Genomic DNA, 12173 nt, shown 5'->3' on the forward strand with positions numbered 1-12173 from the left:
ATGCCGAGGACTTGCGATCGCCGTAAGGACCATTTGGGTATGCGGCGGCAGGCGGACAAGCCCGCAGCAGCGTGCTGGGGCAGCAGGGCGGTGGGCTTCGCCAGCAGCATGGTGCTGCTGAGCCGCTCCGCTCTCCATCTCCCAGCCTTGTGGTGGTACCTCTTCCTCTCCACCGATGCCCAGGAGGTGGCCACGTTCACAGTGCAGTACCGGGTGTTTGAAGAAGTGCCGCTGGGAACAGTGATAGGGACGCTGGCTGAGCACTTTGAGGGGGGTGAGAGCGGCGAAACGGCGGATGCCTTCCAGCTGATGGAGACCCCCGGGAGGTTCCCACTGCACGTGGGGAGTGGGGATGGGGTGCTCAGCACAGCTGGGCGGGTGGACAGGGAGCAGCTGTGCCGGCACAGCGATCCCTGCTGGGTCTCGTTTGATGTGCTGGCTGCCCGAAACCTGGCTCTGATTCATGTGGAGGTTCAAGTGCTGGATGTCAACGACAATGCGCCACGGTTCCCCACGCCCGAGCTGGAGCTGGAGATGTCGGAGAGCGCATCCCTGCGGACACGGATCCCGCTGGACCGAGCCCTGGACGCTGATACCGGCCCCAACGCCCGCTGCTCCTACGCCCTCTCCCCCAGTGAGCACTTTGCGCTGGAGGTCATCTCCGGCTCCGATGGGACAAAGCATGCGGAGCTTGTCGTGGTTAAAGAAGTGGACCGGGAGCTGCACTCCTCTTTTGACCTTGTGCTGACGGCCACTGATCACGGGAAGCCACCAAAATCAGGTACCGCTTTAATTAAAGTCATCGTCCTTGACTCCAATGATAACAGCCCCGTCTTTGAAGAGAGCTCTTTGACGGTAGAGGTTCGGGAGGATGCTCTGCCTGGGACCCTCCTTGTGACAGTCACAGCCACTGACCCCGACCAGGGCCCCAATGGGGAGATCGAGTACAGCCTGAGCAAGCATGCACCCCCGGAGGTGCTGAGTGCTTTCGGCATTGATGCCCGCACAGGCAGCATCATCCTGAAGCACTCGCTGGACTACGAGGAAACCCACGCCTATGAGCTGGATGTGCAAGCCCGGGACCTGGGTGCCAACCCCATCCCAGCACACTGCAAGATCCTGGTCAAGGTCCTGGACGTCAACGACAACGCTCCTGACGTCCACATCACCTGGGCTGCGTGGGCGCCCGTGCTCTCCGAAGCCCTCCCCAAAGACAGCTTTGTGGCTCTGGTGACGGCCAGTGACCCCGATTCAGGAAGCAATGGGCAAGTGCATTGCTCCCTCAGTCAAGGGTATGAGCACTTCAGGCTGAAGAGGACTAACAGCCACAGCTACATGCTGATGACCAACGCCACGCTGGACAGGGAGCTGCGTGCCGAGTACAACCTGACGTTGGTGGTGCGGGACCAGGGTGACCTCTCCTTGGCCGTGCTGAAGCACCTCACTATCTGCATCAGCGATGTCAACGACAACGCCCCCTCCTTCGAGAAGGCCACCTACGAGGTTGCTGTTGCTGAGAACAGCGAAGCACCTGCCTTCTTGCTCACTGTCCATGCCACCGACCCCGACCTGGGTTTCAATGGGAAAATCACCTACAGTATCCCAGACACCTCTGCTTCAGGTCTGGTCTCAATCGACCCCACCACTGGGGATATTTTTGCCCTCCAAGCTTTTGATTACGAGCAGGTGAGGAGCCTGGAGTTCCTGGTGACTGCGGAGGATGGTGGTCACCCCAAGCTGGTGTCCAAAGTCTCCATCAGGCTGGCGGTGCTCGACCGGAACGACAACGCACCCGTCATCACTGCGCCGGCACTGGTGGGAGGCGCAGCCAGGCTCTCCGTCCTGGTTAATGCGGAGACAGGGTGCTTCTGGGTGGTCCCCGGGAACGGGAGCACCCAAGGGACTGCAGCAGTGACCAATGCAACACTCGTGTCATGTGTTGGCGCTCCCTTCCTCTTCACCATCATGGCCAGCGATGTGGACTCCGGCATCAACGGGGTGCTCCGGTATGATCTGGTGGGTGGGGATGATGCCGGGCTCTTCATCCTGGACCCTCTATTGGGGCAGGTCTTCCTCAACACCAGCAACGCCAGCAGCCTTGCCGGCAGCGAGCGGGAGCTGGTGGTCCAGGTGAGCGATGGGGGGGACATCCCCCTGCACACCCTGGCCCGGTTCCACTTAGTTTTCCGGCATCACGGGGCGTTCTCCAAAATCTCAGCCCAGGATCCCGGGTGGCTGAGCCCATCCATGGTGGCTGTTATCTGCCTGGCCGCTGTCCTGGGTGGGTGCCTTCTCCTTCTGGTTTTAACCCTGTCTTTGCGTAAGAAGGAGAAGAAGGATGGCATGGCCTACAACTGCAGGGAGGCAGAGGATGCTCGCAGGCAGCAGCAGCTCAAGAAGCCACACAGACAGATCCAGAAGACAGATATCCACCTCGTCCCGCTGCTCCGGGGCCGGCCCCAGGAGGCTGAGCCCCCCCGTCCCTGCCAGGAGGATCTGCCTGGCACAGCCGCCCCTGCACTGGGGGACTCCCCGCAGGCTCCCCTCCACCTCACCCCCACTCTCTACAGGACCCTGAGAAATCAGAGGACCCAAAAGGACTCAGATGAGCAGCAGGGGACCTTCAGCCTGCCCATCCTGCAGCGCCGGCCCTGCCAGCCCCACAGACAGAAAAATTCGTCGAAAGAGGCTGCGAGCCCCCCGGATGCACCACCACACTGCAAGAGCTTGGTGAAGCCACCACAGGAGCCCGTGGGAGATCCCCTGCTGCCACCCAACCAGCCTCTGGGTGCCGGGGGACCTGGGCAGCCCCAGCCCCACCAGCACATCCTCAGGAGCCTGGTCCGGCTGTCGCTGGTGGCACTGGCAGAGCAGAGCCCCACTGGGGAGTTCGCGATGGAGTCACCCCCGGTGCAGGTAGGAGCTGCCCACCCCATTGCTGGAGGTGTGGACATTTCCCCCCCCTAACCCCCCACCCCAAATCCTTCCTCGCCCAGGTCTTGCACACCTTGGGGTGGTGGGAATGTGCAACCTGATGGTCTTTGGTTGGTCTCTTCCATCCCTGGGCAGAGGTGCCCCAGCAGCAGGGGCTGGGTAGGATGAACAGCCACCCCACCATGGGCAGGGTCTCCCTGTGCCCACCAGGATGCCCTGGGAGCTGGGGTGGAGGATGGCTGTCACCCAGGGAAGGGGACAACCCCATGCTCACTTCCCCAGGAGGGCGTTCGGGCAGGGAACGGCAGGCAGAGACGGCGCAGGGGAAGCACTGGGGCCAGGTGGGCTGCCCGGCTGCTTGTTTTTCCCCCCGCGTGGGGATGCTGAACCATCTGCAGGAGGAGGAAGCGCTATAAAAAGGCCGGGGGGTTCGGAGGGGACGTCCTGGCAGGAAGCAGCTTGAGTGGCCATCGCCGGGGCTCAACAGGCTTTTCCTGCCTTACAGCAAATCTCCCAGCTGCTCTCCCTGCTGCACCAGGGCCAGTTCCAGCCCAAAACAAACCACAGGGGAAACAAGTACACGGCCAAGAATGGCAGCAGGTAAGGCTGGCTCTCAGCCCTTCCCTTCCGCATGCCCTGTTCCCCTGCGTCTGCGCTGCCTCTGCTTCAGCCCCACTGGCCCCAAGAGCCTCCAAGTGCAGGAGACGCAAGGGCAGCAGACACACAAGGCAAAACCTCATCCCTGGTTTTGCTGACCTGAGATTGGGGAGGTAGGTCCTCCCTTCAGGGGATGGCGGTGCTCCTTTGGTCCTGGCTCCCTGTTGGTATCCAGCACCCTCCCAGGGCTGCTCTTTGCCTCCTTCCTGGGGCACCTTTGGCAGCTCCTTCCACACCCACCTGAGCTACCCCGCAGCCATGAACCATCTGCCCGTCCTCGCTGGGGGAATGCTGATGTGTTCAAGTGCGATGGAAAGGTGCACTGATGAGCACAGAGGGTCCCAGCTTTGTAGGCAGCAGCACAAGGACAAGATTTCTCACGGCTCTGAGTACTACCTTAGAGACGCTGTTGCCTGTTGACGTGAGTTCAGGGCATCTGTCCCTGGGCCAGGAGGCTAGCAAGGGAGAGACCCTGCTAGCACGGATGGGAAGGACTGAGATATGCCAGCTCTAGCTGAAGATGCTCCCAGACAGAAACTTTATAGCATTACCATTAAATTATGGTGTTGACATCTCTGGGTGAATGGTCCCAGGGATGCCAGAGCTTCATCGCTGCCTCGCCATGTCCCCCCTGCCCTGCCCAGGCCGTGGGCAGACACAGCTTTCTCCACCTTTCTCATCATCATCTCCATCTGCTGAGGACGGAGAGGGAGGCAGAGCCGCTCTGGGGCTGCTGGGGCAGGGCTGGGCCGTGCTGCTCCTCGCCTGGTCCTGCGCATGGGCAGCTCCTCCGAAAGCACAGGGAAGAGCCAGCAGCTCCCTGTTTGCTCAGGATCTCCCTGCAGAAAGACAAAAACCCTCTTGGCAAGAAATGTGGAGCAGCCCTGTGTGTAACCCAGCACCCAGCTGGGGCCCAGTTTTCAGAGGGTCCGTGGCACTCCTGATCCCAGTGCTTTTGTTCATGTGTGGGTGGGTTAAAAAAAAAAAACAACAACCAAACAACAAACCCAAAACTCATTAATTGGTGGGGACTGAAATGATTATGCCTTCAGTACTGTGAACGATGCACTAAGAGGATGCCCACACCTCATCTTGGGGTCATTTTATGGGGGATAAAGACAACCACCTTTAAAGTAATCGTCGGGGCAGGGTTGTGCTGAGGGTTGAAGTGTGATTTGAGTGTTTTGGCCCCCTCGCAGGGCTGCGGGGCTGGATGCTGACTGCCTGAGCACAAAGGACAGTGGGCACGGCGAGAGCGAGGCGGAGGACCGCGATTCGGAAAGCGGGTTTGAGCTCTCCGTGCAGCAGCTGGTGGGAGAGGAGCTGGAGACCCTCCTGGAGCCGCAGGCAGGTGAGGTGGCCTCGCTACTGGGACCATGCTGGGGCTGGTGGGGGGCTCCAGCAGTGGGATCTCCTCAAATAACCCCTTCAGAAGATAAAACTGGCTGGCCTATGGCAAGCCAGGGGACATCTCATCTCCTAGGGTGGCTCTGAGAGTGGCAGATGCTTGGGACAGCATGTATGGACTATCCTATGCTGTTGGTCCCAGGCAGTTTACAGCAAAGGGACTTGCTGAGCTTCACATTGGATTTTTTTCATGTTTGATGACTCTTGGAAGATCTTTCCCCCCATAGAGGTGTCTGCCGTTGTTGAGCTCATTTGTGAGGTTGGCCTCTGTAGTGGTGAAGTCTAGTTTAACTATGCACCCTGTGAACACTCTGCTTCCCATGCTGACCTGAGCCCCTTTGTTTCATGGTCTCCTAGTCCACGCAGAGTGAGAAAGGTGAAGCGCTGGCCTTGTCGAGCCCCTCATGATGTTATAGACCCTTTGAGCCCCATCAGGCACCTATTTCCTACCAGGCTGAACTCATCCAGTCTTGTCTCCTGTGACCAACCTGTTACTAATTTTAGTATGTCTTTATTGAGATGTGGTGACCACAGTTGTGTGCAGTGTTTAGGACACATCTACACTGGTGATACCAGGAGGTCTTCTCGTTTGTTCTTCATTCCTCCCCTGCCCAAGCTCCATGCTGAGCTCTGTTCATGGTGACTCCCAAATCCCTCCTCTGCATGGTGGGAGAGTCATCCATGCATGACATGTCATTCCCCGTGACAATTATGCAACATTTGGTGACACAGAAATCCACCAGCTGCTTTTAGCTCACGGCGCTCAGTATTATTAGGTCCTTCAGCAACCCTGACTGCTTTCATGTCATTGGGTGTTTTAGTGGAGTCAGCACCAATGCCATCCACTTCTCCACGTCATTTATCACTATGTTGAATGGTTACTCTGGGACTCCACTAATGACCTCCCTTTGTGGGGAAGATTATTTATTCCTACCCTCACTTCCCAGCTTTTAACACACATTAGTCCCTGACAGAACCTGGCTGTTAATTCAGGGACAGCTCAGGTCCCCTGTGAGCCCGGCTGGTACTCTTCTGCAAGCTCAGGTGTCTTCTGTCAACCAGGGACCTTCATCCACCTCTTCCAAAGATGCCAACAGATTTGCAAAATGCAATTCCCTGCCTTGCAAGTGTCACATCAGTTCTTGTCTGAAGAGCAGGTACTAGGCTATCTGCTGAGCTTCGCATATGATGATTTCTAGGAATTTGCTGCGCTACGTTCACCTTCACGTGCTTAAAAACTCATGTCGCAATTTCTACCTTCCCTTCCTCTGATACCGTATTCATTTGAAGCAGTAGTTAACGAACAGCAGTTAATAAACCAAGCAATTTCATATCTGAGTTCCTCTAGCACTCCAGGGTGAACACCATCTGGGCCACTTTCGACATGTTCCTTTTATTGATTTGTTCTAAAAAATCTCTTCTACTGGCATTTCAATTTGAAAGAGTTGGGCTGACTCACGTCCTGTAGCAGAAGTTTCATTGTGGAGCCTCTGTGCTCCTCCACAGCAAGAGGAACTCATTGAGGTTTGCTGCTGTGGTCATTTTAATTCCAGAGTTGGGCATTTTCTGTGCTCTTGCTTAGAGGGAGAACCATGCTGCTTCTGTCTGTCCGCCTTTCTGCCCTTTTATTCTGGCAAGGAGCAAACAAAGGCAAGGCTGAGTGAAACGAGAGCTGCAAGCTTCCTCAGATTTAAAGGTCCTGCAGCCAAGAGCAGGGAGCAAAAGGCTGTCCAGTTCATCCCATGGGTGTACTGACATGCACCGGTCCCAGTAAAGGGACTGGTGGACCTGCTCAGCAGATCCAGTCCAGCTCAGACAGGTAGCATCCTAGCAAATCTGTGCTATGGTGAGGCATACCCATGAAGTGCCATCTCCCATGCTTCTTGGAATTGATAGAAAAAAACCCTTTTGTCAAATTACTGGGATTTCACAGTGAACACCAGCGGCGCACGCTGAGGCTATGCCAGCGTGGCTTCCCGCCCATGCAGTAGTGCTGGACATGACAAAAGAGGCTGCCCTGTTTCAGTGGTGAAAAACAACCTTAACCATGAGCCCAGACCTTCCCGAAAAGGCAACAGAGCGCAGACGACGGAGCTGCTGGACTCCTTCCTCCTCTCCCAAACACAAACAGAGAAGTGGACTTGCATCCTGTGAGAGGGAGGAAGGAAGCATTGCTTGTGCTCAGGAGTATCATAACAGCTGGCCGAGCCTTTGTGCTATTCGCGGTGCGGGGGGAACTGCGCGAGTCATCTGTCCCAGCCAGCTATCTGGTTATTTGTGCTGTAAGCATTGAGCTGCGGCCTAAACTCTCAGCACCGTCTATTAACACCTATCCCCCACCAGCGAAACAGAGCGCTCACAGCAGCAGATGAGAGATATAACTTTATTGATTATAAAAACAATCCCTGCTCCCAAAACACCATTAAAATAAGGCAGTAAAGAGTTATTGGTCAAATTAAACGTACCTAATTATAAGGTTTCATGGTCACAGGACCATCAGCCCACTGAGTCTTGGCTCTCCCTGCAGCAAGCAGACTACTGTTGTGCCCTGCTCCAGAGCTGAAGCAACAAAAATTCAGGGAATGCAGTGGCTTCTTGCAGACTGAGGAGGAGAGAACTGTGGATGCTTTAGAAAAAACATGGGACTTCAGCACATTTGGGAGATCTCTTAAGGAACAGTCACTGCGACTGGAAGAAAATACTGAGATTGCAGAACGAAATTCTGGAAGTTAAGCAACAGAAAAGAATTTTGGGGCTTCAGCTGAAACAAAATCTAAGTGATGTTTCTGCCCTTCTCTCACCAGGTTTGAGTCCCAGCCCTCACCCCCATCCCACCCCAGGACACAGTTGTTTTTCAGAGAAAAAGGACTAATTACTTAGTTGGCTGAGGAAGGAGACTTGTCTCAGTGGCTGACTAGCCACTGACTGAGGACCACGTGTCCCAGGCTGTGGCAGGGCATTGATTATCTTCTGGAAGCGGCACGATAAGTGCATTAGAATGGGGACCCTCCTTTCAGAGGTCACTTTGTAAATCAGAGCCACATAATTATTATAATGACACCAGCTCTTGCCATCTTATCGGGACTGTTGTGTTTTGTTACCAGACACCGTTATTTGTTCTGCTCTCTGACTTAAAGAGTTTCAGAAACCTGGCAGTCGTTTTGAACCTCCCAGTGGTTCTAGGTTATGCTTTGGAAATGAAGCAATGCGGGGCTGGAAGGCAGCGTCTGTGCACCACATCACGGAGCCTTGTTTACCAACTGCAAAGCTTACCTTAAATAACAAGAACCCCCGTTTCCTTTCCTGCCGTCTGATGAGGAAGCTATTCCAGGCTCACCCTGCTATGGGGTCCTTCCTTTAATTTCCAGTATATGTTTATTCATGGACAGTTATAATCACTTCTTCTTTTGCCAACACTATTTTAAGCATAAAGATTTCCTTTGTCGGTGCTTATCTCATCAAAATAATGACAGGTTACAGTCAGATCCCTGGTGAGCATTTGCTTCCTTAGGCTAAGCAACCCCTGCCTCTTGGGGTCTCCATCATGTACGCCTGGACTCACTCCTGTTTTCATCTCAATAGTTTTCTCTGCACTTCTGTCATTTCAGATCCTCTTTCCTACGGATGGATAATCAGATTTGTATGTAATACTCCTAATCAGGTCTCACCAGACCTAGCAACAATACCATGGATATGTCTTCATGCCAACAGGGAATACCTTGACCCACACATTGTATGATTTCATTTGCCCGTTTCGGGGCAGAATCACATTACTGGTACACTAACGAGCCCGCAGCCAACACCCACACCAGGCTCCCACTGCTCCTCATCTGTTTCCAGTTGATGAACAATTACTTTATAGCTCAATTTTTTGTTACTAGTATTCAACCATCCAGCTGTGCATTTTATAATCCAGAATTTCATTCTACTTCTGTTGTTATTGGTTTCACAATAACCCATTTCTTTTCGGTCTCAATATGCCTCCTTAGCCGCAAATTCCCACCCTAGAGTGACCCTTAAGAGAAGTCCACTAGTGACTTTCTTTCTGTCCAACACTTCCCCCCCCTTGAAAGCTTTCCATTGTTGTCTCCCCTCTAGCCAGTGCTAAACCCTCACTTGCTCTGGCTTTGCTAACAATCTAGTGAAGTGCCACTTGAAGCTGCTTTGAGAAAGCAAAGGGATCCTAATGATTATTATATTTAAAAACAAAACAAAACAAAAAAACAGTAGTTTTAAACCAGTTCTAGTTTGTTTGGTTTTTTTAAGCTGCTGGTTTGAATGATGCTGCTGGTAGCTTATCTCTAACCTGTTTACAATCAGTCCTCTCACAGTTGATTTCAGGAAGTCTCATTTCTCAATTTTTTTTTTCCTGTTCTCTCGTGTGGTCTCCTCCACTCCATGTCTTACCAACAGTTCTTGTTTTCACTCCCTCCAGAGCTGGCCCTCAAGAGGCTGACGGCTGCTGACCCAGCATGGGTGGCTCGGCTCTCCTTGCCGCTCACCAGTAGTTACAAGGACAACGTCTTCTCCCCTGACTCTCTGCATTCACCTCAGGATGAGGAAGCTGCAAGGCAGGAGAAACCAAGGACCTTTGAGACCTTCGGCAAAGGTGCTGGGGCTGACTCAAATGCCGCTGGGACAAGACTGGCCAGCACCTTCCTTTCAGAAATGAGCACCCTCTTTGAAATGATTTTGTCCCAGAAGGTCCAAGTCCACAATGAAACGGGCTCGGGACTTCTGCGGCAGCTGTCAGCACGTGGGAAGAGCCTTGGACTGGAAGACAGTGCTCCTGTTCTGTAGGCAGCTTGGTGGCTGTGATGATAAGGAGATAAGAGTCAGACAGAGGTTCTTCCTGCATTTGGGGCGCACACGTGTGCTTTAACAGGTCACTGTATCATCCACATCTAGACTGATCACGACAGGCATATTTCTTCCTTCACCTCACCCCATCAAATTTCTCCATGACTGATTTCACCTTGTTTTGTTCCCTTCCACCTGCCTGTTCTTGCCTTCCTAGCTTTCCTCCTCCTCCTCTTCCACCCTCATCTTTCACCTTACCATCACGCTCAAGTCACACAACAGCAGGAGGGCCCCTTCCTCGCAGGGCAGGCTGATTGAGGGGAGGGGTTGTTAGATTAACCACAAGCACAACACAGTCAGCTACATCCATGTGATTACAGACTGTGCACCAGAGATGATAAAATATTGCAGTCATGGACTTTGCAACGTGCTGCAGAGTTGGGCTCCAGGATCTCAGTTCTTATTTAAATAAAATTGTTTTTTTTCTAACACTACCATCTCTGGGACAAGGTGCAATACAGCTGACATAATGACGTATCTGCAGAAAGCCTGAAATGGCAACTCAGAAAGGGAGATCTGCCTGTTGTCTCCCACTGATCCTTTCAGCTTTTGTGCTTCTACCACTGCAAACTTGGCATTTTGTAAAGCGCCCCAAAATCAGCACTTCTGCTCTGGCATGTCTGCTATGGCTGCACTAGGTGCCCACAATTTCCTTCTCCATGCTCTCTTTAGAGACCATTGGATTTTGGAGCGTAGTCCTTGCCCAGAATCAGACAACAGATGGCTGGAGTCTGCCAAAGGTAACCTGGGAAAAGGGAAGCATGAAAACGCTGTTTTGAAATATTCAGTCACAAGCTTCAACCATATTACGTGTTTTCACTTTGATCTGTATGTATGTGAGCTATTAGACAGTTTTAGGATAATAGCACGTGTAGGAAAACTAAGATACAGATATTAGTAACAGAGGAAGAAGCACACAGGTGTTGTTAACCATGGGGATTTGCACTCGCAGAGAATGGAAAGGCAACAGTGGCGTAAGCATCTGGAGTGCATTTGTAGGCTTAGGCAGCGGTGCATGGACGGCAAGTAAGTGCTTCTGGATCATGCACACATAGGACTCTCTTCTGTACCATAGTTTGTGCCTTCCAACTATGATACAAACCATCAGAACAAATTTGGGGCACGTTGGCAAAGTGCTGTATAGGTGAGGAGAACCATGCCATGGGAATGAGGGTAAGCCATTGGGTCCACTTCTAGCAACGCACAACATCATTGCTTGCTGAGTGACTACAAAAGCGAGGCTGAGAAGACTGCCAGCCTCCCCGCCATCACAGTGCAGGGCCAGCAGTGCTTTGTGCACACTGCTTTCTTCCCTTCACCATCTTTGCGTTAAAAACACTGCACTGACTTCTCCACAGATACTGCAGTTCACAGCACAGGTTTCTCCAAAGCTAATTTGCTCATGGTGGGGCTGTCGTATCAGGTGTCTTTGGGTGACATTTTTGGTTTTCATTTTACTGTTAAGTTGAAAAAGAACAGGCAGCAAGACCCAGCAGACATGATCCTGGAGCATCTCAAGGGTGTCTTACCTGTGTTCCTTTTCCGTGAATCTAGAGGTGACAGTGCCCTGCTTTTAGTGTGTACACACACAAGCCACAGCAGCTGACAATCATACAGATAATTTAAAGCAGAGTAAATGAGAAAGTTATCCCTCTCTGTTGCTCTTGGGAACAAATGGCAAAAGCAACAGAGTAAGATTTCCCCAGGTAGACTCTTTAATATCCAAAATACACACTGTTGTATTTGGAGTCTCCAAAGCGCTTTACAGATGACCCCATCTCTGGCAATAAACTACACTGATGGGTTTGCCCCAGCCTGCTTATACTGCCACGCTGCTCATAGAAACATCTTGCTCTTTTGTTTCACAAACAAAACAGGCTCTTGCACCAAAACAATGACAGTGAGCCAAATTCTAACTGAGATGCAGCTGTGCAAACCACGAGGGAGGCATAGCTGTGACTGTGAGGAGATGCAGCCTTATGGGATTCCTCTGCATCTTGGGAATGTGCACAGAGGACACACGGCACAACCTTGCATGTTCCTCTGGGAAGTTACTTTGATGTGCCTGTCAAAGGACAAACTTTACACAAAAATACATCATAACAAGAAGATTAAAAAGGAGACAAATTCCTCTCTCGGTTCAATTTCCTGATTCTGCAAACTGCTTTCAACCCCCCCAACCCTTACCCCCGTCCTGTCCTGACCAATGCGTAAGCGTGCTGTGGATTATCACAGAATAGGAAATCCACCCGAGGAATTTCCTGCTAATTGTATCCTGCTTGATAAAGGAAATGGTCTAAGAAAGCTTGGTCTGA

General features: G+C 52.4%; 2 protein-coding genes across 3 annotated transcripts in view; one reads left to right on the forward strand and one right to left on the reverse strand.

The window, feature by feature from the left end:
* Nucleotides 1–11012, forward strand: PCDH12 (protocadherin 12; the record flags this gene model as incomplete). Its single annotated transcript, XM_082324023.1, has 4 exons — nucleotides 1–2916; nucleotides 3440–3534; nucleotides 4791–4942; nucleotides 9434–11012. 4 exons carry the CDS (start codon nucleotides 1–3, stop codon nucleotides 9796–9798), a joined length of 3528 nt encoding a protein of 1175 aa, XP_082180149.1. The 3' UTR covers nucleotides 9799–11012.
* Nucleotides 9722–12173, reverse strand: part of DELE1 (DAP3 binding cell death enhancer 1) — a gene marked incomplete at its 5' end in the record, with an annotated part of 20085 nt that continues 17633 nt past the window's right edge. For both annotated transcript variants that reach the window (XM_082324025.1, XM_082324024.1), the window contains one exon: nucleotides 9722–9810. The remainder of the gene's footprint in view (nucleotides 9811–12173) is intronic.

The sequence above is a fragment of the Platalea leucorodia genome, assembly GCF_965183815.1.
Source record: "Platalea leucorodia genome assembly, chromosome: 11".
In the NCBI taxonomy this organism is placed as follows: Eukaryota; Metazoa; Chordata; class Aves; order Pelecaniformes; family Threskiornithidae; genus Platalea; species Platalea leucorodia.